General features: G+C 39.8%; 1 protein-coding gene across 15 annotated transcripts in view; it reads right to left on the reverse strand.

Moving 5' to 3' along the window:
* ANKRD44 (ankyrin repeat domain 44) overlaps nucleotides 1-26,086 on the reverse strand; it is a 141,696-nt gene that overhangs the window by 37,352 nt on the left and 78,258 nt on the right. For 8 of the 15 annotated variants that reach the window (XM_072040574.1, XM_072040577.1, XM_072040576.1 and 5 more), the window contains exons 4-14: nucleotides 23,677-23,747; nucleotides 20,486-20,686; nucleotides 19,189-19,276; nucleotides 18,615-18,757; nucleotides 17,007-17,219; nucleotides 15,840-15,918; nucleotides 12,148-12,262; nucleotides 8,522-8,604; nucleotides 7,088-7,205; nucleotides 4,602-4,670; nucleotides 1,949-2,089 (exon numbers count right to left, since the gene is read on the reverse strand). In XM_072040574.1, coding sequence (XP_071896675.1) covers nucleotides 1,949-2,089; nucleotides 4,602-4,670; nucleotides 7,088-7,205; nucleotides 8,522-8,604; nucleotides 12,148-12,262; nucleotides 15,840-15,918; nucleotides 17,007-17,219; nucleotides 18,615-18,757; nucleotides 19,189-19,276; nucleotides 20,486-20,686; nucleotides 23,677-23,747 — 1,321 coding nt within the window. The remainder of the gene's footprint in view (nucleotides 1-1,948; nucleotides 2,090-4,601; nucleotides 4,671-7,087; nucleotides 7,206-8,521; nucleotides 8,605-12,147; nucleotides 12,263-15,839; nucleotides 15,919-17,006; nucleotides 17,220-18,614; nucleotides 18,758-19,188; nucleotides 19,277-20,485; nucleotides 20,687-23,676; nucleotides 23,748-26,086) is intronic. The other 7 variants (XM_038182334.2, XM_038182330.2, XM_038182337.2 and 4 more) reach the window with 1 other exon arrangement.

A 26,086-nucleotide genomic window follows, 5' to 3' on the forward strand; every position in this document is an offset into this window, starting at 1 on the left:
TGGATAGTCCTCGTGTGTTATGTTGAATAAAGACAGTTGGTCAAAGCTCAGAAAAGCCCTAGGAGACACCTGTGTACTGACCAGTATTTCAAACATCTCATATAACAAATGAAAGCCCTGTATGCATCTGCTTTCTGTCACTAAAAATCAGCGAGATCCTGATATAGGATTCCCTGAACGGAATAAGCCATGATCTGGAAAAACAACACATAATCAGAAACTTGAATAATCTGTTTAAGGAAAATGCTTTTGTGATTTCCACTGCAGAAGGGGTAATTTTTTGAAGTCCATGAGTAAAAAGAGTTACCAGAATAGCTGAAACCGTACAACTACCTTGCTGCACCAAGACTTCTATCTGCTCATTAACTGCCCATGCTCAAAGTTAAATGATGTTGAATATTCTTTGGACTAACACTGTCTGACTTAAGGAGATCTTTGTCAATTAGAAGAAAAAAAAACCTGTCCTATAAAATGATGGACTGCAAACAACATTTCATCTATGTAACAGGACTTCTACAACATCTCAAACTGGAAAATTTAATAAGACAACATCACCACATCAGAATCAATTTATGTTTGGATTATGAGGGCAAATAAAGGTCACATATTCCGGCCAATGTTCAGAATGTGGTTAAATTACGTTTTTATTTTATTTTTTCCGTTACCAATAGAAGTAGCTACATCCTTAAGTTAACCAAGAGCTTGTTTACATGCAGGAGCATCACCTATAAAAAGTCAGAAGCTGAAAAACATACACTGAATTGCAATTCTCAACGTCCTGAGTAAGACCTCACCCTGGCAAGACAGATTTAGAAACAATCGGTGCTGAAAGCTTTCATGTAAGACTACTCTGCTTGTAATGCCAAGAACGGTCCTTTGAAGAGCCTGCTGCCTTCTTCCCAGCACTGTTCAGGTTTCAGGTTGATAGGGAAGACATTTTCAATATCAGTATTATCATGGCAAATGAAGCAAATGACAAGGAAGCTATTGATGCTCCTATATGGTATCCAAACCTCTACCACAAGGTTAAGGAGAAGTCTGAAGTGGCTCTGAGGTGGTATTCTATTGTGAATGTACCACACTTATTTTTTCCCCTTTAACTCAGACCTCTGCATATTAGCAACCAAAAAATAGTTCCTTAGCGTCTGAAGGAAAGAGGTAGATAAGCATGGGATAACCTAAAATAAATAGAGGTCACTAACAATTTTAAGAAAGCGCTAACAGGATAATTGGGCTTGTTTTATACGGTATATTATTGGGAAGAGATTATGAGAACATGCAGCTAACTGGGAATCAGAAACTGCATTCAGTAACCACAGGATTTTTAAGTTTTGCAGTTGTTTTCCCCCTTCCAAACTTTTCTCAAAAGAACAGCTTTGCATTCTGCCAAAGGATGTTCCCCAGGCCTCTCTCCTCTTAGTCTCCAAAGAGCAGCCTATTTGGAGAGGGTGAATGTTTTTAGCAACTCTGACAGTGGAGAGACTGACGGGTAGGATCTATCCCATCTTTGCCAAGAAGTCTGTCAGAATGGCCAGATGTTTGTCACTGCAGTATATCAGGGAAAACCTCTCCTACTGCTGCCCCTTCTCCCACCCCTTCTGATGGTCTTGCAGAGCAGATATGGAAAACTCTCTGAGCTTCCTTTAGTGAGGAAACTACACAGAGGAAAACAGAAGACAGACTGTTTGTAAAATAGTTCATTAGGACAGAGAGGCTGCAAAACTGTGTGTTACATGAAAGGTAAACTGTAGAGCTGAGATGCCGCATCACCTACGGATCTGGCATATAGTCAGAGCAATTCCATGTGAAGTTACGCATATATCTGAGAGAAATTCCTTTGCTAACAAAATCCTTTTTTTGGTTCAAATGGCGTAGCATCACAAAGAGAGCAGAATGACATCGATTTGGCAAAACACTTTAAATAAAGAATACAAACAGGTTCTCTTACTTTCGGTCCATGTCAGAAGCAGCAGCATAGTGCAAAGGGGTGCGCCCCCAGTCATCTGTTTCGTTAATATTGGCTCCGGTTGTCACCAGTGTCTCAATACAGTGGAAATGACAATTTGCAGCTGCATAGTGCAAAGGTGTCCTGAAACACAAGTGACAGTTTGTTACCTCATATTCCAGCATGCACTGCCAGGGATAACAATAAATCTTAACTGCTGTATTCCTACAGATTTCCAGCAAGTCAATACCAGCACCTTATGTTCCTCTGATGAAATGCAAAGTTATGCAAATTGAACAAATTACTGTGTTATTAGGAAGTTTTGGTGCTCCTACCAAGCCTAGTGGCAAAGAGATCCAAAATCTGCATCTTGCAAACAACCTGTTCCCAGTGAGATCTGCTGCTGCTGTTCTGCATACACCACTATGTGCCTCCAGCTGGGAGGCAGAGAAGAGGAGGACATCCCTCGCAGCATCTTATTTAGTAGGGATGACTGCCCATGAGAAGAGAAATATATATAAGTATATATAAGTATATTTATATATATATCTCACATATGTAAAACACAGTTATAGTTCTCACCACTTTATAACTCCAAAGTAAATCCCTCTCCTAATATCCCCAAAAAGGAAAACAAAACCTATGGTCTGGAGACACACAATGTGTTTCTCCTGTCTCAAAAATATTCCCACATGGGAGCAGACTAAGATTTTTCAATCTCAAAGTACTTAAAGTAGACTTTTTAGGAAAAAACAATTGGAAATGAATCTGCCACACACTTTACAACAGGCAGGGCTGTACCAACTGAACAGAGCAACTGATCCAGGCTTTATTATCACCTCCCTTACAGTTGCCTTCTTTTTTTTTTCCTGTTTATATAATAATACACATATAAACTCTCTTTTAAGGCTGACTTTGCACAGCATTACTATGCTTTTATGTTTTTTATTATGCACAGACAACGCTTTAAAAGCTTCTTTGTCCATCGGACGGAATTAAGTTTGGTTTCTCTGCAGTCTGATAATCCACCTGCTATGCAGCACTGCTCAACATGACTGGGGACATGTGTCTCAGTAGTTAAACATGCCTCTGCCAAGGCTCAGCTCCAGTTGTTCACTTTGACTAGCTTCAGCTGCTCAGAATTACCCCATGGAGGCAACCCCGCTCCAGACAATGAAACTACAGTTTGTACACAGCTCCAAATCATCTTGGCATAGGCAGGCTGAGCAGCACCAGAGGTGGACTGCGACACAGACAGAGATGTGGGGGGATCCCATCACACTGACAAATTCCAAAGCCCAAGAAAAGATTCATTGTGCAGGAAAATTCAGCATGACACATGCTCAGCACACCCACTTCAAAGCCTGAATGTCATTCAGAGAGAGCTCACATTGTCAGAACAACTTCCAGCAGGGCTGAAACTCACAAAGGCTCCCTCTGCTACACAAAAATCCTAACTGACTAATTTAAATTCATTTGTCCCCTAAAATCATCTACTTTCAATTTGGTGGAAGTTGTTTAAAAACAAAACAAAACAAAACAGAAACAGAGTATAGTTCATTTTTGAACCTGGCTCATATAAATGGGACAGAAGAATATCTTAATTTTATATATTTTTTTTACATATCTGACACTTCTACTGGGTATATACTGAAAGGATCTGAATAATAATGACTGCTGTCTCTCTACCAGGAAGTACCATCCACAGTGCCCGAGCCATGCTGGAACCTTTCAGCTGTAATTCATTTATGTTAGTATAACGACAAGGCCTGAAAAACAGGTACCCCAGCAGTACTTACAGAGAATTTCTGCAGTGTCTTAAGTTCAAACACAGTTACTGTCATCAAACAGTTAACTTGAATTCACCTTCCTCACTGATCTAAAGCAACTGCAAATGCATGCACATCTATCATGATTTACAGCTTGAAAGAAGCAGGAAACCCAGGTTCAGTGCTTAGGCACCTCCCTGCCACAGCTGAGGGTGGATGATAATGTACCCATTACAGGGCTGTATGGCCACTGCAGTGCTGTATAAATGTGTAATGGCACAATCTGCTATCACACAAAACACAATGTACCAAACCAAATGGTGCTATTAGGTTGGCTACAGCTCTTCCCCTGCTCTAATTCCACCCCTATGTTTTAGGGAACCTGCTTTGGAAAACATCTGCCTTGTCGAAAAATCACATGACAAAATGCTTGAGAGATTCTGCAGCAATCAAGGAGTGAAATCTCTGCATCCATTCCTGGCATAGCAACACTCATAGCAACACTTCATACGGAAGGGAAAAAAATTTAGGAAGCATGTCAAATAGCAGCAATCCTTCCCATCATAACAAGGGCGCTGTCTTGGGCACATCAGCACAAGAATTCAGGCAATAAGAAAAGCAATAAGGGGAAAAAAATAATACACCTGTGATATTTTTAAAACAGAAAACTTGAGAGGGTGGGATGGCTTTTATGTATATAATGAAGTCTGCACCTGTCTGGCATATAACTGTAGCAGCAGTTCTGTAGGGAAAGCCAAACTCCTACTTTATTTTACTGTCATTTTTCCTGGAACACACAATTTCCAGATGGAGGTGGTCTTTCTTCCTTGACTGCTAGATTCTTCTTTTTTTTTTTTTTTTTTAAATTAACCTCATAATTTACTTACCTCCCACATTTGTCCTTCTTATTAAAATCTGCTCCACTGCTTTGCAAGAGTTTTATACATTCAACATTACTGAAAAGAGAAGTAAAAAATAATAATAAAGCATAAACAAAGCAGAAGCTTACATCTTGATTGCCTCCCCACCCCCGAACGGGAAAAAGTTACTCTACTATTGTACTATTTGCATTGCAATATCAGGGTACAGACAACTACAACCTGAAATTCAATCACAGCAAACAGAAAGTGACTGTTTCCTTTGTTTCTAGAAAAGTGTCAATTTCCTTTGAAAAGGACTAGAAAGTGTCAATTTCCTTTGTTTCTAGAAAACCTCAGACTTCTCTTCTGCAGAAGAAAAATAGATATTTTTTTCCAAAGAAAAAGCAGTAAATATGATCTGAATTCAGTGTGTTTGTAGATTTTCAAAGGGAGTTGTACTCTAATGCTTCCCACACTGAAATGCTATTTTATGAGAGAGCTTTTAAAGTTGTTGATTGCTTATAAAATGTCAGTCTAATAATGAAGAGGTGACATTTAACAAAATCCACCCCCTTCTAGAAAAGCATTCAACAGTAAGCACTGTGCTAAAATCTTGCTTACTTTAGTGAGATTCAATTGCAAGAGTTACTTTTAGGTTCATTTTCATATAATTTGTTGACAATAGATTTAAGCATGTCTTTAAGTGCATTGCTGAATAAGAGGCATAAGTATTTAAAATGATTGTCATATTTAAATTGAATTTATATAAGTGGATGAGTTGGGCTCCATTGTGTTTTTTTTTGTTTTGTTTTGTTTTTTTTTACCTGTTCAAAGAATTCAACACAGCTTCTTCATGTCATTTAAAGCCAGGTGATTTTTAACAGAAAATATAGCAGCTAAATTTTGATACATTTTGTAATTTAGGAGAATAAATGTACGACCCCAAGCCAGAAAGTGATGTAAAGAAGCATAGCACTTTCCAAGACTTCTTTATCATTAACAGGGGCAATAAATCATTTCTGTTCACAACCAGATGAGCAGACCTTTGAAGTATGTTGTTTTCTACATACATACAACTCCCATTAATGTAATGGGAGAAACAGGCATGTGTCAGGGAAAAAAAAAAAATAAATGCTTTTTGCATAGCTTCAGCTCCAGGGAAAAAATGGCGGGATGCGGTACGTTGGCATATGTTCAGCCCTACTCTAAACTGCTAACTTCAAAACACTCACCACAACATACTAAAAATAAAAAGACTTGTTAGTGATGACAACTGTAGTAAACCACTGGAAAAATATGACTTATTTTCATAAACTACTTTTGCTTCTTATGAAGCCTCTCTTTCGTTCTCTTTTGGACTTCCAGGTTGTTTTTATTATTCTTTTGGAGTGCAGCCTTATTGAAGGGGTAGCATCTGAAGCGTACTATAATAATTTCAATCCAAGCAACAATCATACCTCCTCTATTAAGAACAGGAGACAAGTATCAACAAGAAAAATACCGTAAGAATTATAAAAACGGCATTCAGATCAATTTCATTAGGTGTCTGTAATTATGGGAATTTTGTGATATATCTATTTTGATTCACCAAGAAGAAAAGCAACTTCCTGAAAGATCACCCAGTATTCACCATGGATGACCATTTCTGCTTGCTAAAATCATAGAGAATGCAGACTGGGTTCTAGCCAAGGCTCCATTTCAGCTGTTTTCTGAGCCATAGTCCTCCAAAGAAGAGTCAAAACTCAATGCTTGCCAAATGTTTTATCCTTTTGCTAGGTTAACTTCACAGAGCTCCACTGACGATTATTTGGAAGCATTTAAACTAACTGGATGCTACATTTACAACATAAATTGAGGTATTTCAGTTTTAATTTGTTTTCATGTCATGCTCCCAGCACTCATCAGGAATGCATCATTCTGTAAGACTTTGGCTTTCTGATTTGGTGATTTTTGTGTTGTTGTTTTAGGAACTTCTGAACTTGTACCTGAAAATTGGAAGGGAGAGCTGCATTTGGACTCCAGGGTTGCTGCCTCAAGGACACTGTTGTGTTTTGAGGCAAGAATACAGTCCAGCGGAGGAGGCTGGGAATAACTGCCCTGCCAGCAGCATCCCAGGAGCCACAGCTCCTTCTCCTCCTTCTGCTTTGCTTTAGGAACTGACACTTTTCTGCTCACTACTGGCCCTCAGCAACTCTTATGGCAATAAACCGATCTGGGTGAGTACACAGCACTCCAACCCAAAGCTGAAGCAGTCTTCCCAGGGGCACAAAAAGGAAGGTTTACCCTACATCTGAAACTTGTGCTTCAGTCACAACCCAGCTGCCTGTTTTAGAGGAGTCCTTTCAGACCACCTCCTTTGCTTTGCAAGCAATGCGTGCATGAGAGCAGTGGCAAAATACAACCTCAAGTGACCAGAATTTGACATCTGTGGATTGCACAGACAAACTGGCTTGCACCAAATCTGCGATGAAAGCACAAAATAACTTGTAACAGCTACAGTCACAACTACTCACCCTCCTGCAGCGGCAGCGTGGAGGCATGTTCTTCCAAAACTATCAGGGGTGTCTATTTCAAAGCCTGCAGACAGCACGTGCTCATTACTAAACAAGGACACTATGCTATACTTTTGTCCTAGTTAAACCACAAGAAACATTGCAGAGACAGAAAAATCAGTTAGTTAGAAAAAACAGAACGCAAGCAACTACAGTCAGAAAGAGGTTGTCACGGAAACAGTGAGCCGCTGCTCCACTTTGGCAGCTCTATAAAAAGAGCTGTGAAGTCAACAAGAATTTAGTTCTGCATCCAGCTCTGCACCACATCCCTATTTAAAACCACATGACAGGCATTCAGGAGTTAGATACTTATTGAGATAACTATGACAGCAGGACACGGAGACGGAAAACATGAAGAGATGAGAAAAGCTACAGAGTCAGCCTGAGCATGAAATAGGGTAATTTCTATTGTGTGTGGGTTTAGGTTTAGTTTTTTGAAAGAGGCTTCCAGGAGCATGCAGGGATTGTCATGAAGATGCAGAAGGCCAAACTACAAGCCTGTCAGTGGTCACCCAGAGCTTTCTTTCCCTTCCTGATCTGATGGTCAAGACCAACAGATACCTAGGTTTACTGTAATGTGGTAGGGAATTATCATTTTTCACACTTTTTTATATTTTAGGTGATTCAAGCTTATGGAAAAAAGTAGTTATAGGAGATTTTGTGTGTTGAGTAATGAAATACTTTTCTAGGAAAAAGAAATGATCCTTGTTAGTTTTTTTTGTGTTTCTTGGTTGGTTTTTGTTTCTTTTTTTTTTTTTTTTAATTTGGTTTTTGTTCGTTTCTTTGTTTTTTAAACTCACAAAAACTCTTGCCTAGAAAAAAAATATTTAGGATTTGGCTTATTACTGCCTCTTTTGAAAAGGTTGTGTCAGCAGACTCCTGCTGCTTTTGCTTTGGGCTCTGGTAAGGATGCTGGGACTGCTCTCCATAAACTACACCTTCACTAATTTCCCCTCCTGCGTGTGCAGAACTTTGGCCAGCCTTTGGCCAAATTCAGAAACATACTTTAGCTGTAACTAAGATACAGATACAAATACCTGTGCTTAAGTGTGGGCTTAATAAGGAGATAATTTTTTCTATTACTTCTTTGAGGAGAGGGGAAAAAATGGTGTCTTGCATGCCTAAAATTTGGAAAAGCATCCTAAATTTTCTCCTTCTTCCAAGTGAATTAATATAAACTCTCTTTGCCTACCAGGAGAAAAGGGCTTTGGGCATGAACAATACAGGATGCAAGGAATTACCAGCATGCTGTTAGGAAAGCCATACACCACACTAGACAGCAGCACAGGAAGTATTTCATTTGAACAATTCACAACAATGGGTATAAAGGGGCTGTAGGCAGCACGGACGCACACTACTGAGCTCCACAGATGCCGCTTGCCTTGGTTTACTTACCCGATGACAACAGTTTCCTGCAGCAGTCTGAGTGAGCATTCAGGGCTGCTAGGTGTAGAGGGAACATGTTGTGGATCCCACACCTGAAAGGCACAACAGCCTCATAAGATGAGGTCATGTAACAATACAGGTGGCGTACAAACACAGCACATGTAAAGGTCCTTCCATGAAGGCAGCGTGTTTGATCCTTTTTAAAGAAAATTCTTCCTGCCTTGATAATTTTATCTGTATTTCCTTACCATCCTTCTCAGGAGTTAAAAATATTCTGATACAGAAAAATCTTGGCATTATGCTTTGAACAGAATGTGGTAGGAAGGATTCTAAAAACAGGAGATGAAAGCTAAGGTAAAGGAGAAAGCAAGGGAGGAGACACTGCTAAGAATCAATCTCCCAGCATGGGATGCACGTATTTCTGCATCAGCTAAACATACCACAGTGGCCATTCTGAGGGGTAAAAGTAAACACCAAAAGCTTTTTAGTATTATTTCTGAAATCCATTTTTACTGCAGTAAACGTCCCTTAGACAACTCTTGCTTGGGTTTTCAAAGCCTCCCATTCTTCCCTCTGCCCTGGGGATAGTATAACCAATGATTCTTTTTCACATTTTCCTTTAGGGTGCCATGACACTTAGGGTTTTCCTCCCACACCTTAATAACTAATCATCTAATCCTGTTTGCTCCAGCTACTGTCATCACATGCTCTTTCACTCCCCCCCCCCAATACATAACCCTCCTTTTCAACTACACTATAAACTCCTCTGAGCAGACATACTGGGTTACAAAAACAAAACAAAAAAAGTAGACACCTATCTTCATGCTAAATATGTATCAGGCAACCACATAGTTCTTAAACAAGCCGAACACTCAGCAGCTTTTATTAACATCAGCAAATCGTCCCAGTTCAGACCCTAACCATGCCACATGCCTGAGAAGACTCCTGGGTTTGGGTATCTTGGCTTCTGTCATTGAGCACTGATTTGCGATTACCATCTTGTTATTCTAGAAATACCATTAAGCAGTCCTCCAAGTGCATATAAACACAGAGCCTGTGTAACCAACTATCTCAACAAGATTATTATCTCCTGACTGCTCCAGCCAATATGTTTTTGAAAAATGACAAACTCTTGAACAACAGCAGATGGATTCTTCTCTGTAAAACAACTGACAGATGACTGAGAGTGATCACCTCATGGAAGAGGACTTTAGATCCAGAACCAAGACAAAGGAACTTTTTTTTTCCCTGCAAGATTCACCATAAATCATAATTGTTTATCATGCTTTAGACAAATAAGTGGTTGGATATTTATAAGCATATCTTATTCTCTTCAAAATTTTATACATGTGCATTTAACAAAGTTGGGGTTGCATTAAACAACCTCATTCCTTCCAGAATCCACAGGCCCATCCTTCCTCTTTCTTCACATTACATTTGTCTTCCTTGCTGCTTCACTACATTAAAGAGTGACCTGAGGTGCTGCACAAATATTCTTTTGCCAGCACCATTTTGTACATGATGGATTAAATCTCTTAAAAGATGATCTGTCAGTCTGTTCTTTAAAAGGAAGCAGCACAAGCTTCATCAAGCTGCTGCATCTGTATAAGCAGGTTGCATTTTTTTAGCTGTGGACTCATTTAATTAAGCGAACATTGGACATTCCGTATCGACATTGCTTCTACACCCATTTCCCTCCATCTCCTCCTCCATCTAGCTATCTCAAGCAATATTTTTCTTCTTTTAGGTCCAGATTTCCACCCAGCACATGTTTTGGCTAGTTTCCATCAAAATATACTCTGCACATCTGCTAGCCAGTCACACTTCTACAACACTGTTCACATGGGTTCCTCCCATCACTTACACACTCTCTCCTTAAAATGCAGTTGCCTCAAAGACTGACTGAGCTGTTTGCAGTTGTTGCTAACACGTTGAATTCTCTCTTTCAAAACCAGTTTGGGGAGCTCAGCCAGAGCTATTCACACGCAATACATATAAAAGCCCATTTCCAGTGTTTCAACGCTCCTCACTCCTCTCGTTGAGCACAACAGCATCACTTGGGTCTGCCTGGTATCTCTGGTTATCGAACTCCACTTATTTCTGGTGCTGGTAGATGTAATTTACTTGATCAATATTCAAGTCACCCAAGTGCAAAATAGAAATTTCTAACTGGATAACCTTGAGTCCAAGAGGGGCTATCCCATAGCACCTCATTTTACCCTGAAGCTTCAAAAAAAGAGGCAGACTGAGACATACTGTACTGTCAAAAGAGCTAGCAAAAATGCACATCTATTTAGACACCAAGATCTTCACATTGGCTATGTTAACAGAATCCAGTAACATTAGCTGAAGCCTGTGGAAATTCATTACCCATGACAACTGAAGATCTGTTCCACCTTCTGAGATTGCATGGCGACAGTCATATTTGATATATGAACGTAGGCAGAAGTGTCACTTCCTTTAACATGCTCAAGCAAGCAAACAGAAAGAGCTGCAAGTATTTTCAAAACTAAAACCAGCACAATTACATCTGCAATCAGGTTTTTCTAAGAAGGTAAGTCAAGAGGAGTCATTCATTTCTACACTGCATTCTAGGTTGAAGACTTTTAAATTTTATTTTGGAGATGTGCAGCTAATAGCTGAAAACATATTTATGTAATCAGAATCTGCTAAAAACACCCAGTATAGGTATCTCTCATGGCATGATATTACTCTGTTTTTAAACCCCTTTGTTTACCTTCAGGTTTGCTGTTTTCTTTTTGATGGACTACAAGAACCTGAACATAAATTATGAATACTCAACTCTTAAAAATCAAGCACCTCCCAATGTTTGGGACTATAATAACTTGTCTATTGTGGGTGCAGTCTTGACACAAGTACAAGAGAGAAAAAAAAATAAGAAAAAAAGAAGAGAAAAAGGAAAAAAATAGCTGAACTGAAGCAGAAAATACTAACAACGTTTAGAAATTTGTGTCCAATTTCAAGTCATTACCCCTCTATTCAAAAAAGCCCCACGAATCAAATAAAATCAGTTCTATTATTTCAGCCATCTGGCTATCAGAAACCATGCAAAATCAAGGCAAGCTCTACAGTTATACTGAGATCAGGCTTAGGAACATCTGCTTTGCAATACTGCAATTCTATTGATTATCCTATGGCATATCAAAAGTTATGAAATAACAGAATAGTCATGGTGTAGGCTAAATTAGATTAACTTAAATTCTAGGGAATATGCATACAATTCCCTTTGGAAAAAAAACTCAAGTGCCTTCAATGATGTTTCCTATACAAACTCTTTGCTACATTCCTGCTGGAATACCTGTGATCAAGATACACTTTATACATGCATACTTCTTGTACGTTTTATGTCCATGTGCCACATCAAAGCTTCAGGAAAAAGCAGTACTGGCACTACCTGAAACCACATAACTGTGCAAAATAAGGGCTTAGCAGGGCTTCCTTCCCTTCCACCTGCACCACCATTCATACTTCAGTCCCTTGTCACCCATTGAAGTGTAGTACAAATACGTTTATCCATTTTAGCCTCCATACTTCAGGAACTGAGGAGTAACTGTGGTTCCTGGCACTGGACATAGCACTCAACCTTTGGAAGCAGCTCCACCTCAGCCACCTACTTGGCAGTATCAGCTCCACTGGTTATGAGGGTGTTAATCAAAAGCTCATGTCCATATCTTGCAGCCACGTGCAGAGGAGTGTTACCGTCCTTATCAACACAGTCGATTTCCCCTCCTGCAAAAGACATTTTCATACAGTTTAACACCAAAAGATTAAGTGTGGACTAGTGACCACAAACGATATTTCTCCCTAGTGAATGAAGCATAACCAGGTGACTGAACTTCATAGACCAAGAACTGGCACATGTGGCCCAGGCAGCCACTGGCACTGCATGTGGTCTGCCTGAAGTGCTTTCACCTCCATAACTTCAGTGGCGGGGAACAGACAGGTGCATGGGATGACATACAACGGGCAAAGAACATGATTCAGACTTGCTGCTCACCTAAAGGTACAAACACATGCCTCCTATTAAAGTAAAAGAATAAATTGCTGAAATTACATCATGATTTGTTAACACATTGCCACTGAACCTTACCTATAAGGCGTCAATGTTAAACAGATCATTTAAAAAGACCAAAAGGAACACATTGCAAACTACAATTGTTTTGTGTGCCTTTTCTGTGTCTTACAACACAAATAGACTGCTCTGTGTTTAACAGGGGCTGAGAGCAGCTGCCAGGGAACAGCACAATCACCTTTTCCTTGGTACATCTGCTCAGCTCTACCTAGCAGAACATCAGCCCCCATCTTGAGGTGGAGGCTGCATTTGTCCTGTTGTGTTTAAGAACTCATGGATTTCTCCATGGGATACAAAAGGGTAAGAAGGGACTTCAGGAGGTCTAGTCAGCAGTTCAGGTTATTCTTTGTGATCTTGCTGACCAACATCTGCCTAACCAACCTGTGAGACCTCCGCAGACTGACACTCCGCAGAACTCCACACAACCTGTTTCAACATTTTCTTGCCCTATATTTAATCATCAGAAATTACTACACAGGGCTTAAACAGAACATGTCCTGTTGCAGTTTAAGCCTGTCATCTCGTGTTTTATCTCTTCTCTACTGCAGCTTTTGGCCCATGCAAAGATTCCTATCAAGCCCTTGTTTTCCTTTTTGGACCACGCAACCCTCATTTTTTCAGTCTCTCCTTGCAGATCAGATTTGCTGCACTCCAACCATTCTCATCCTTCCCCCAGTTTTCTACAGCTGGCCCACATCCTTCTGGAAGGAAAATGTCAAAAGCCAAAAACCGTACTACAGCTGATGCCTACCAATTCTGAGCTGAGCAAAGGATTAATCACTTTACGCCTTCTGGCTGTGCTATATACCTATATACTCCTGTATGTTGCACATTTTTTGTTGTTGTTGGTGGTGGTGGTGTTTTGTTTTTTTTCTCTGTCTCTTTTTTTTTTTAAGCTGGCAACACCAAGACATTGTTGACTTGACTTGTGTTCAGCTTCTGATGCGCTATAAACCCCAGATCAGTTCTTGAGGAAATGCCACTCACCTGGCTGCTGCCATTCTGTATTTGTGTAACTGATATTCCTGCCTGTATGTGCTATCTCTCCTTTGCTTCACTTGCATTATAACTTCTACCTCCAGCTGTACAGGATCATTTTCAATTCTCACTCTACCTTCTGCCAAACTAAAAGTCTCTCCCAACTTCATGCTTTCTCCAAACACTAAAAGCACATTTTCTATTCCACCATTCAAGCTGATAATGAAAATACTGAATAGTACTAGACACTGGAGAGAAACTCAAAATTCTCTTCATTACACTTTACATTTATTATTAATGTCTTAGTTTTTCAACCAGTTACACACCCACACAGTAATATTTTCATCTAGACTATACTCCACTTGTTTGCTGTGATAATACTTCAGGAAAGTATTTAAAAGTCTTGCTAAAATGAGGATACGGTAAGATTTACTGCATTTCCACCACACGCAGGAGATAACAGGCCATAAAAAAAAAGAAAAAAAAGTCCTACTAAAGAACTATACAAAATTTTCTAATTGTGAATAAAGTTCAGTGAAATGCCACAACAGATTCCTTCCCTGGGGTGGAGTCTCCATCCATAGAGGGAGGTCTCCATGATCGTTACCTGCCCACAGAAAAGTCAGAGGACTGTGCTATATTCACAAAGCCCATTGCCCTCCTGTAGAAGAGAACTATGTTTCAGCATACTTCACTCTTGTGGAAGCTATAGCAGATATCGCCTACGCCCTCCTTAAGTACTCAAAAGTCTGTTTATTCATTCCTTTCAGAATTTTTGGCTGACATATATAAAGTTTTCCAGCTTCCCTTTTTGCCCATTTTTAAAGATGGGTATCATGCTTCCAATTTCATAATTTTAAGGTAGGCCAACTTCCTCCAAAACTCAGAAACAGCAGCCAGAAATTGAGATGTTTTTACGCAGTTCACTAAGTACTATAGGATAAAGTTGCATTTCTTTAAATCATTGACATTTCTCTCTTCCACAATATCCCATGGCGACAAGGCATAGATTCACTCGCAATCAGACGTGTGTACAAAACTAAAATTAGAGGGGCAACGAACAAAGAAAGAAAATCAAAAACAAAGTAACTTGAAGTAGTAGAGCGGCTGAAGGACAGATTAAGAACTGCCAATCTTTTCACACACAGATCCAACACAAAGCAAACAACAACCATTAAGTCAGAGAGCATCTTTCACTAAACAACTCTAAACAACACTAAACTGCATTTTCTTTCAGCTTGCCCAAACTCATTTTTTTATTACTATTTTATTTATCCAGGAATAGATGTGGCAGTAAGTTGTATGACAACCTGAAGGAAGCATGACCTACTGAAGGCTTCTGTTTAAAACACAGTCTTCTGTACATGTAAGCACCCTTGCATTTACAGCCTAACTTTTCAGACTTCTTAAACATCTCACACAGAGTAGCTCTATCAAGGGATACAGCAGTTAAATTAGGTTACAAGTTTGGAATTGTAGTTAAAAAATAAAACAAAACAAAACAAAAGAAACAGAAAACCTAGACTGTCCTGTCTAGTATAACAGCCAAAGCTAGGAAGCATAAGTAAACAATCAGTTCTAGCCACCTCTGTCAGTCAGAACCAGGTCTCTGCCAGATCTCCAACAACAATATGTTATATGCTTGGACAAAAGAGATACTTAATGAATTTGACAGGTAATCCGGAATCCTGAAATTTGTTCCTGGCTATGCTAGAAAAAACAGGGTGGCGCTGGTCCACCCTCCAGAATATTTATTCGTCGCTTAGTGAATAAGTAAGTGTTCACACAGTGAAGACAGCAGCAAGATACAGAACTAAAGGAGGTGAGGGAAGTACAGCTGCTGAGTGATAGGAGAGAGAAAATGGTGTGAACTCTATGAACACCACAGCTCCCAGGGGAGGACAGTTAGAAACTTTTAGTTTTCTTACTCTTTAAAGCATTTTGGAAAGTTTGTTGTGCCTTTCTGTCATCAGATAGAATGCCACAGCTTTGAACTCTTGTTTTCAGGTTAAGAATCACAACAGATCAGCTGGACCACTGTCAGCTGGAGGAACATGGGATTTTGTTAAGAAGCAAAATCTTCACTTGTTATGACACTGTGGAATGAGAGATGTCGATACAGCTCCAAGTCAGAATTTGACGGAGAGTTGAACACCTCTCAGAACAGTCCTTTGGCATTCTGGGTCAGAACTAAAAACTGCAACCTCTAAAATGCCTACACTTTTGGAGAGGTATTGAACAGGCACCAAAACTCACCATTCTGAATGAGGGTCTGTGACCGCGTGAACCTCCCATGGACAGCTGTCATGTGCAGCGGGCTCTTCCCATCCTTACTCTAATAGACAAAATGTAAAAACAACCATTCAGCATGTAAAGTAGGGGTAACAACTTGAAGTTTCTCAGCTCAACATCGTACAGCTTTTCTTCAGATAAAACCTCCACTGACTTCTGAAGACTATAGGACTGAATCTGTATGTGATGAAAAAGTATAAGCATATAAGTAAAACAGTTCTGCAGCAATAAGCAGAAATGGGCTGAGGTACAATTAGAAAACAGGGAAGACACATGCAAGGAAAAGTACAATGAGTTGAGATAAATGTTTTGGAATCTAGAGAAAACAAAACGAGCTTGGGAAAGCTGAGGAGCTGAGAAAATAACAGGGGAAGGTACCTGCGTCACTACTCACATTTATTGGCACAGGAGTTTCGCATTTATTGCTGAGCACAATTCCTAATTTCATTTCAATTATTCTGAGTTTAAATAGTGCACTGACTGTCCGCTCATCTCAAGGGACCTGACAGAGGTGTTAAATGCTAGAAGACCAGTTTTACAGATGAGAAACTAGAATACACACAGTTTAAAGTAGCCATAGTCTTATAGGAACTCAGAGATTTTAGTTTTCTAGCAAGTCCCTTTGAGGTTCACCAAGACGTATCACTTGCTCTTTTATCAAGAGAATTCAGATAACCTAAGCAGAATCATGCTTTTTAAACTTAGGCCTCTAAAATATGTAACAAACATTCTCAAGGTCTTACTTCCCCAGGAAAGTCAAAATAAACTTGTTAGGAACAGGTTTAATGAAACCCATATTGCAGGTGGAGGGAAAACACCAGAAAGGAATAGTTCCTGGACATACCACCATTGCCTCTGTCAACACAGAGCTTCAGGGACTAAATTCTACTAGTGGTTTATGAGGAGTGGCTGGCCCAGAGTTTAAGGCTGCCATTACATTTATCAAGGCACTGAGAGCTCCTCTGCTGGAAGTTAACCTCATTCAAACAGCTTAATGATTAGCATTCTAAGCATCACTCTACTTCTATCAAGGATTTAAAGCCTTGCTGTACTTGTTACTACAGTTCACAGCCTCCTAATGTAAGGAAAACAGGATAAAGCAAAATCAAAGAGCTGAAATGCAAGTTTTACCTGAATGTTAACGTCTGCCCCATTATTCACTAGCAGTTCAAGACACAGTGCTCCATGAGTGGAGGCAGCAGCAAAATGCAAGGGAGTGAATCCGTTATTATTAGGCTGATTTACATTAGCACCATAGTCAATCAGCTCATTAACAACAGAATCCTGACCATTGTAACAGGCAATGTGAAGTGCAGTATTTCCATAAATGTTCATTTCATCAATCTAAGACAAGAAGACACAGAAATACAGACATCAGCTTATTGTTTTACATAACACATCACATTCTGCAAATGGAAATAGCTGGAGGCTTAAACTACCATAGGGCATATTTCTCACCAACAAATTTCATTGATAAAAATACGCTCCCAGAGAGCTTAATTTAAAATGCTTTACCTTCGTTATCATTAATGTCTTATCCTACTGGCAATTTCTAAAAGCCAGCCTGAAGCTTAAAGCTGATAGCAGGACTATGTAATGATGATGATGATAAAAGTCCTAATAACTGGAAAGCTTTTATATGTAAGCGAGAAAGTAGGATAAAGAAAAAGCTCAGAAACTTAAAAAAAAAAAAATACACAAAAACACCTTCTATTGAGTTTTTGTGAATAGAATCATATTTAAGATCTCTTTCCAGAGATTCCTTTTGGGAAGGGAGTGAAAGTGTCATAGTGAAGGGAAGGAGAAATTGCACAGCCATTTACACTTCAATAAGAAACTGCTTTCAGCAGCTCAGTATTACGAAGATGTAATTAAGATTACATTACTTCTTGATGACTGGCTTGGAATTCAAGCACTGTTCTGTAAAATATGGCAAGACAGGTTGCACAAAAGACTCATGGATGCTGTGAATACCCTTCCACAAAATACAGGCATCTCAAAGCTCATATCTCCAGTGACAAAAAATATGGAAGTTGAAGGTAATTATTTGCATGGTATTGCTGATAACAGAAACACCTATTCCCCTTCAACTTCACAGTCAACAGCCTGTAAAAACAGTTCTGACACCTTTTTGGTAGGTCAAGTCAGCTGGCTATAAAGCTGATAAAAGCAATGTCTTTATTTGTTATCTTTAATCAACCAGCACAGACTCTTCTGGTAATTTCACTGTTGCTTTAGACGATTGAGTTGGCAATATTAGACTAAGAGAAGTCTGTGCCCTGAAATAAAGACCTTTTCTGGAATGAAAGTGATCTTCTTCCTTCCCTCCATCAGCTAGAGAGGAAATGCACATCCTAAACTTACACAGCCTAAACTGCTGTTTTGGAAAGTACTCCATGTATGTGTTGTGAACAACTTCATCATATCAAAGGGAATGCCAAGCCAAAGGAGACTTAATTACTCCATCTTTCTCTACAGGAACAACATATACTTCCTGATTATCTTTTTTTTTCCTTCAGCAAGGTAGCCTGGAGTTTACTGTCCATACCACACATTTTACCTTCCAGAATGTTTTCTGGTTCCTACACCAATAAACTATACATAGCACCAGGTGCTTTTCATGGTCCAGAAAACAGGAACAATTTTCTTTAGAAATTCTGCTGATGTAGCAGCATCCATAAGAAAGAGGAAAAGGGTATCTCCAAATATGGAAGTCATAAGGAGCACATTACCACATACCTCTACCCCCAGGTTAAGGAGGTGTTTCACAACATTAATCTGTCCATTGGATGCAGCTGCATGAAGTGGGGTGTAACCCTTCTTGTCTTTACAAGTCACCTCTGCACCATGATTAATCAGTAAGGCAACAACTTCCAGGTGACCTTCAAAAAAATGAAAAAGAGTTTTAACAGGTATACCCGCCTCACTATCCACAAATTACTTCTTTTTTGCTAATGCACTGGCCCTTTCACTGATGTTTCACACTGCTCCCGGAGTTTTACAAAGAAAAAAAAAAACACTTTCATAATATTCTTAATTATAGCTCCAGACCTGGTCAAGAAATGCATGCAATCCACATTCCCCTTCGTCAGATGGGTCAAAGTTCACTTTGCTGAATTAGTTTTCCAGTCATTAAAAGAACAAAAACCACAACTAAGTGAGCACTGTGTATTTAAATCAGTCAACCCACTCTCTGAACGGGGTGAATACATCTCCCACCTTCCACAGACAGGTCTGTGTCTTGTGCATTGTAAAACACACTGACAGTTTGTCAACAGGAAATTAGAACAAGAAACAACAACCTGAGCCTTACCCATATACGCTGCCCAGTGAAGAGCTCTTCTGTCCTTTTTATCGAAAGCATTGATGTTTGCCCCCTTGGCTAACAGCAAGTTCACCATCTAGTAGTAATGAGAGCAAATAAACAAACCCTGTGGATCAGACACTCAATAGCTTATAACAAAGCATTCTAGTGATAAAGTTGGGATCATAAAATCAAGCTGTTTTGTATGAGATACTGAAATTTTAGGCAGTATGGCTAAGAAGTGAAAAGCTTTTTTCCCTATTATCAATTATCCAATGTTTAGAAATAAAAAAAATCAGGTAAAAAAAAAAAAAAAAGAAAGAAAACCGAATGTCATTCAACTAGTTTCTTCTCCAGCAAAACATTCTGAAATCATAAATTACAGAGCTGCATATTTGCTTTTCCCTTGTACAGTGCTTTTCCATCAGTACAGAGATCATCTAATAACAGCATAATTTCTATTATAATTTCTGATATACTCTACTCAAAATATCAGGAACTTGATATTATGACTGTTAGATTCAAGCATTACTATCTTTTTCCATTAATAGTTGGAAAAAGGCCAAAGCAGTAGTTTAAAGGCCAAACACTATCATTATTTTACAGGAACTACTCTTCCCTTTCCTTCTTTTAATTACAGTGTCAACTGATCAACTTTTGTTGACGGATTTTTACTGTTCCAGTTGAAGACATTTTATTCTAGATGAACTTCAGGTGCGGAAAGAATCCTTCCACACAGATTTAAAGACTATCAAAACCATTTATGAAGAGTCATTATTTACAAAACTGTGTTTTTTTTGTATAGAAACTGTAATAATAAATAGAAGGAGGGTTTACTTGCATAAGGTAAGGAGAAGCAGCATGGATGATCTCAAAAAAAAAAAAAGCACATTTTCTAGAAGACTAATTAGAAAATCAGACTGGATCTCACACAGCTGAACTTTTCTTCAGTACGAAATGAATCTAGCAGGTTTTCCTTCTTTCCATTCTTCTTTTATTTTCTCAAGCAGTTAAGCGCAAAATAGCCCAGGACACACTTGAATTGCCAGGGCTGGTGGCACAGCCAGCTCCTCAAGTTTGCATGCACAGTTCACTTGCATGCCAGCTCTGCAGACATGCTTTCCTGCCACTCTTACTTCTGTAGATAGGTAACTTGGCACACAGTTTGGGAAGCAGCTGAATGACAGCAATCACAGGTGTCAGGGATATGAGACTCAGTCCAGACCCAGCCATAGTGGACAAACATTTGAAAGAGGAAAAAATGAGTTAAATAATCAAAGATCAATTTTGCTATTAACCAACTCACCTCAATGTGGCCATTCAGAGCTGCATGGTGCAATGCTGTCCGCCCACCTCGGTCGGAGACATTGACGCTGCTCAGCATGGGAATGATGACTTCTGCGCACTTCACTGCCTTGTTTGCAGCAGCCACGTGCAACGGGGTCTGCCAGTTCTTGTCCCGAGCATTGACATCGGCTGAGTGCTTAATCAGTACTTGCACTGCTTCCTGCAACGGGAGCACTTAAGAGCTATAAACAAGCAGTTTGAATAAATACAGAGCACATATTCTTGACAGCTCAGGGCTGTTATGTATGCATTTTACTTACGCATCCCAGGCATGGCCAGGAGGAGGGAAAGAGAACAACATTCACCTAAACAACCTCTCAGGTTACTGAAACGGTACGGCTCATTCAAATGTCAGACTGTGCATCACCTTTGCTGTCATGCAGAGCAGTGTGCTTGCAATCAAAATTCCCAAATTAGATTTTATGATATACAAAGCTGCCTATGCAGAAAGCCCAACCTGTTTGGTTGATTAACTTTCAATACCTCAGTTGTCCTAACTGTGCTATACCTTAAACGAATGGACTTATCCGAGCACCCTCTTACACATGTTATTTACAAAAATGAAGAGCATGTCATTTTGGACAATGAAATCACAGCAAATTGCTCTACGTTTTATTTATAAACAGGAAAAATGAAAAAAATATATATATATGTCTAAAAACAAAATTTTAGCTTTGCAAAAACATGAGAATCACAGGCAAGGGTTGACACTGGTGTGTGTTCCTAGTTGCCATTAGCATTCCTTCCCTCCCCAAGGGCTGAGCACAGGCCAAGGGTCTTCACTGCAACATCCATTCTGTCAGCCTGAGACCAAACAACATCTTTTAAGGTTAATTTTGTTGGTTAAAAGTGAATATTTCCCAGTGAGAAAATGTATTCTTCTCTCTTGAGGGCCTGTCTCACTTGAGAATTTACCATCAGCTCTTTTCTGCTCCCACTCATGGAACTTCCATTAAGCAAGTCAGATTTAAAAAGTCTCTCTCTAAATTACATTGCTTCTTCTCTTCTTTTTTTTTTCCCCCCACAAACCAACAAAATACAAAGGAACCACAGGGACACAGTAGCATTCAAGTAGCCTCGCCTGCTAATTACAACTCACAGCTGGGCAGTGGCAGAGCTGTAGCCCTACATACTACCTTATTCTTTTTCCATAAACTGAAAAGTTTTCTGGTAAGTCCAGCCAACATTTTATTAATAAATAACAAATACATCATGTGTACATTTAAAAAGCACTTTTGTATCTAGAAAGGCCGCAGAGAGTGCCTGCAGTCTGTATCAACAATACATCCCATTACCAGGAGTTTTAGTTCTTTGTTCTCAATTGTTCTCAATCAATTTCTACGTTTTCTACAGCCACTCCACGAACTGTCACCTAACAGATTTGTTCAGTTAGCTCAGTTCGCATCTCTTCAAACACCAAGAATGATATATTGTTCATGTCACAACAGGATTTTATTTTTTTAAGCTACAGGCCCACTATTTTCAAAGTCATTTAAATATAATTCACTGGGGATATATCCAGCTGTGAAATGAAGTCATCAGGAAAAATCATGCAATTTGACTACTAATGAAGGAAGGAAAAAGTTAAGGGAGAATTTTTAAAACTAACCAATAAGGACTGAAAAGTCAAAGCTAATAATAGTTACATATTTATTTTATTTTTTTTTTAAGTGTGTATGCATTTTTGCTTACATCTGCAGATCTGCTGCTCTATCAGACTAACAAAGAGAGTATTAAAATCTTTATGGGCAAATTTAAATTTTATTGGTTTTGAGAGCATGAGCTAGACCTTTTTCTTAGCATAATTTCTATACGTGCATCCAGTCCACAGCTATAGCGTAAGCCTCTGTTTTCAGTCTTTACAGCTAACCCATGTTATCGGAGTGAAATCTCTTAACTCTTTCACACCACACGCCTTTCCCTGCTGCCTTACTGGGGTACCAGAACTGCCAGCACAAGAGAAGAGCTTCTCATCTTAAACCTGGCTGTCAGCAGCCAAAGAGTAAAAGACAAACCCATAAGAAGACGTGCGTTTTCAGTTAGAACTGTGATTAAAAATAAAAATCATGTTCTCTGACACATCCAAAAGAAGGAACCAAATACTGCAATTCCTGAATCAGAAAGAGTGTAGTTGTTTTTTAAGGCTGAAGTCTGACCTTTGTTTTCCAACATGGCTTTTTGTATTTTGTCTCATTACAGCATTCATATCCTATCAGATATTCCTTTCAGCGGGTTTCGGTAGCTGCCAGCAGCTGGGAAGCTCAGCCAGTAGCCAAACAATGCCTGAGTTCAGAAGCGAGCCCAGGATTCCTGCCTCCAGGCTTGGCAGGCACTGGGACTGTTACAGAGGTGATTCAAGTCCATCAGTCTCTGGAAAACAGCCACCCTCTGTCTCTCCTACATCCCCTCCCCTTGCCCCCAGCAGCCAAATCAGCCTGCAGTTGGGCTTGCTGTTAACGAGGTATTAGGAGGACAGAAGTATAGAAGAAGGTCCCAAATGGACAGCCAAAATACTGATATAGTTGAAAACACAGTCATGCCTGAGCTGCATTCCAGTTAGTTACTGTTGCTGCTTCTTGAAATAGCAATGGAGAAAGTACAACATGATGCCAGAAGATTTCTAGCTGTCAAGTACAAAAATATGGGCATACCTCCTTTATGCATGAATCAAGTGAATTAACAGAAAAGCTAACGGATGCCTTGAAATGCAATTAACCAAAATGAACTGTGCAGTAATACATGTAAGGATCACACACACACACATCCACTCCCCTCCTGGCACATACATGTACACAGCATGAACACATCTGTATGGGTTTATTCCTCCTTATTTTACCACTTGATGATGATGACCCTGAAGACCACGGTGACTCTACCCCACTTCAGCCAGGGTCACTCAGTCCAGCTGATGGTTGCTCAGGACAACTTGCTACAGTAACATAAAGCATCCCACAGGGGGAAAATCAAAGGCTCAAAAGCAACTATAATTAACTGGTAAAAGCTGGACTCTGCCTGCAATGCTGAAGGCCCTGCACACAACAAATGTTCTCCCCGTTTGTCACTGTGCTGCCTACTGTGGCTTTCAATGATTTGCTTTTTTCCCAAAACAAGAGTTTATGTGCAAAAGCAGAGTACTCAAATCTTACTCACTTCACTCCGTGAAGCAACTGCTCGGTGGAGAGGAGTCAGCCACATGTTGTCCTTGGCATTAACGCGAGCGCCTGCAAGTAAACAAGCAGAGGTTACATCCATGCCTTGGGTGCGACACAAAGAGCATTGCCCAACTGGTTTCCTAGTAACAGCAGCCGAAGTGGATTTAGGGCTCTCCTTGTGGCTCTGCTGACTCTTCTGGCACTTCGTTACCCTTAGAAATGCAGTTCCATCTCCTGGGCAGACAGGCGCAGGCGCACAATTGAGAAAGAAGGGAACTTATCAAATCTCAGTATTAGCAGGAGCAGCCTTGTTCACGGGACACAGCAGAAGCAGGATTTGTAGTAGGGATTTATGTACGTACGCATGTACTTGTGCGCCTATGGGTGTGTATTTATAGGATTAACAGATACAGGATGTCTGTTAAAATGCTGCTTCCCTGTTGAGCAGATCTTGATGTGACCAAGAAAACACGATGGGGAAGCGTGCCGGCTGCAGGGGAAACAAGTGCCTCCCTCCCCACCTCTGCATCTGCAGGTGCTCCTCAGCAGGCACCAGAAGGGAGATGAAGGGCACTCCCCATCTGCCTCATCCACAGTTCAGTGCTAATGGGCACTCTGGCAAAAGACAGCTGTGCAAGAGGATGGTTTCAGGGTAGCTTGCCAGAATAATGGATAAATGGATATTTAACAACTACTGCAGTGTTGGGTGACTACAAAAAAGAAATGGACCCTGTACATTTCTGTAATGAGACAGATTTGTTTGAAAGAAATATTAAACTATCCACTGAAGTGATACCCCAAAACAGGACATCTAGTGGAAGGAGCTGGAGAAACTCTTGAATTTTAAAAGGGCTTAACCTGAAAACATTGTACCTCTTAGGCCTACAGCCAGCAGTGCTAGTTTGAGAAGCCTGGCACATGAAGAAAAAATTTAAAGAAGCACAAACATTATGGACGTAGCCTGGACATGCCTTTGAACTTTATGAACAAAGGGATTCTTAAGCTCCATTGTGCACCACAACTTAAGTGCATATAAAATCTTTTAATTAATAAATCACACTCTGGATCAGAAGCTCTTTCTGAAAGCTGTTTCTCAGGAATATTAAGGTACTCGCCTCTGAATCACCGTGGTTATTGGGAATTGTGCTAGATAATCAGAGAAGAAACAAGTTCTTCCAGATTACCACAAACTGGGATATAATTTTTTGGCTCCAAGAAAAAGAAAGCCACTTTCATAGCTATTGCAACAATCAGAGGCAACATCTCACCTCAGAACTTTGTACCCAGTGGCATAACCTGCCCTCTAGAGAAGCACCTCATAGTACAGACAGCAATAGTTTCAACGTGTTTTCTACTGAATCTATATATAAAGCAAGGAAGTTGCTACCTTTTTTTTTTACCTACTTGAGAAGGCCATTATGATTGAAATATGTTGGTACTCACTCTGAGGCTAAGCTACCTGAGACGCCTCCAGATTTGCATAAGGCAACCGCCCCCTCCACCCAGGATGACTCCAAGGTACCTTATGTTACACTGATGTGATCCTATAGGGATTTTAGGGATACAAAATGCCTGGATGAATTCCTAATGATTGCCACTAAATGCCTCTTTTTTACATTTACAAATTTATTTTGCATTTGTCTTGCCTTTTTTTTTTTTTAATCCTTGTTTTCTTAACTAAGTTTTCTTTAGTTTTCTTTTGGCTTATTTCTGGACATTCACCAAATCCCACAAGCACATGGTAGGAAATCAGAAAGGCTTATGTACAGAGTAGCAAAGTGTGACCAAAGTCATGTCATTCCTCAGTATTCACCAACTCCAGGAGCATCAGAGAATACAAAGATGATTAGAAAACATAGGGAAGTGTCTCCTTCAGAAGTTATTCATGCCTTTCACTGATCCACTCACCCTTCAAGAAGCTGAAGAAGGTAGCTGCCAAGAACAGAGCTAAGGAAAACAACAAAAGCAAAACACTACCAGTATAAATAAAATAATCCACAGCGTGTTATCAGCCTTTTCTTCTTCAGCAGTTTTCTGTATTCCCTTACCTCTTTGTGGTTTGGGACTCTTTATATGACAAAGTAAAATTGCTCTTACATACCTAATTCAACGTGACAGCTGAATACATTTGTGATTTATGTTTTTAAAGAGCTGCACAATTCAGCTGCTGCCTATTACAGAAGCCACTGTTCCCTGTGTACTAAGGCACACATTTTCCGAAGAGATGCTTCAAAACGTTTCCCTCTTTACTGCCTATTTGCTTCACCAACATTCAGCTTTTAGTTTTCCAGCGGCATCTTGCAGGCAACAGCTGAAGGATGATCAAAGAGCTTCACCAGCACCAAGGCACACCTTCGGGGCCTGAAAATACCTGCCATTTTAAACGACAGAACAGGAGGCACCCACCA

Source organism: Anas platyrhynchos, chromosome 7 (genome assembly GCF_047663525.1).
Source record: "Anas platyrhynchos isolate ZD024472 breed Pekin duck chromosome 7, IASCAAS_PekinDuck_T2T, whole genome shotgun sequence".
Classification (NCBI taxonomy): domain Eukaryota; kingdom Metazoa; phylum Chordata; class Aves; order Anseriformes; family Anatidae; genus Anas; species Anas platyrhynchos.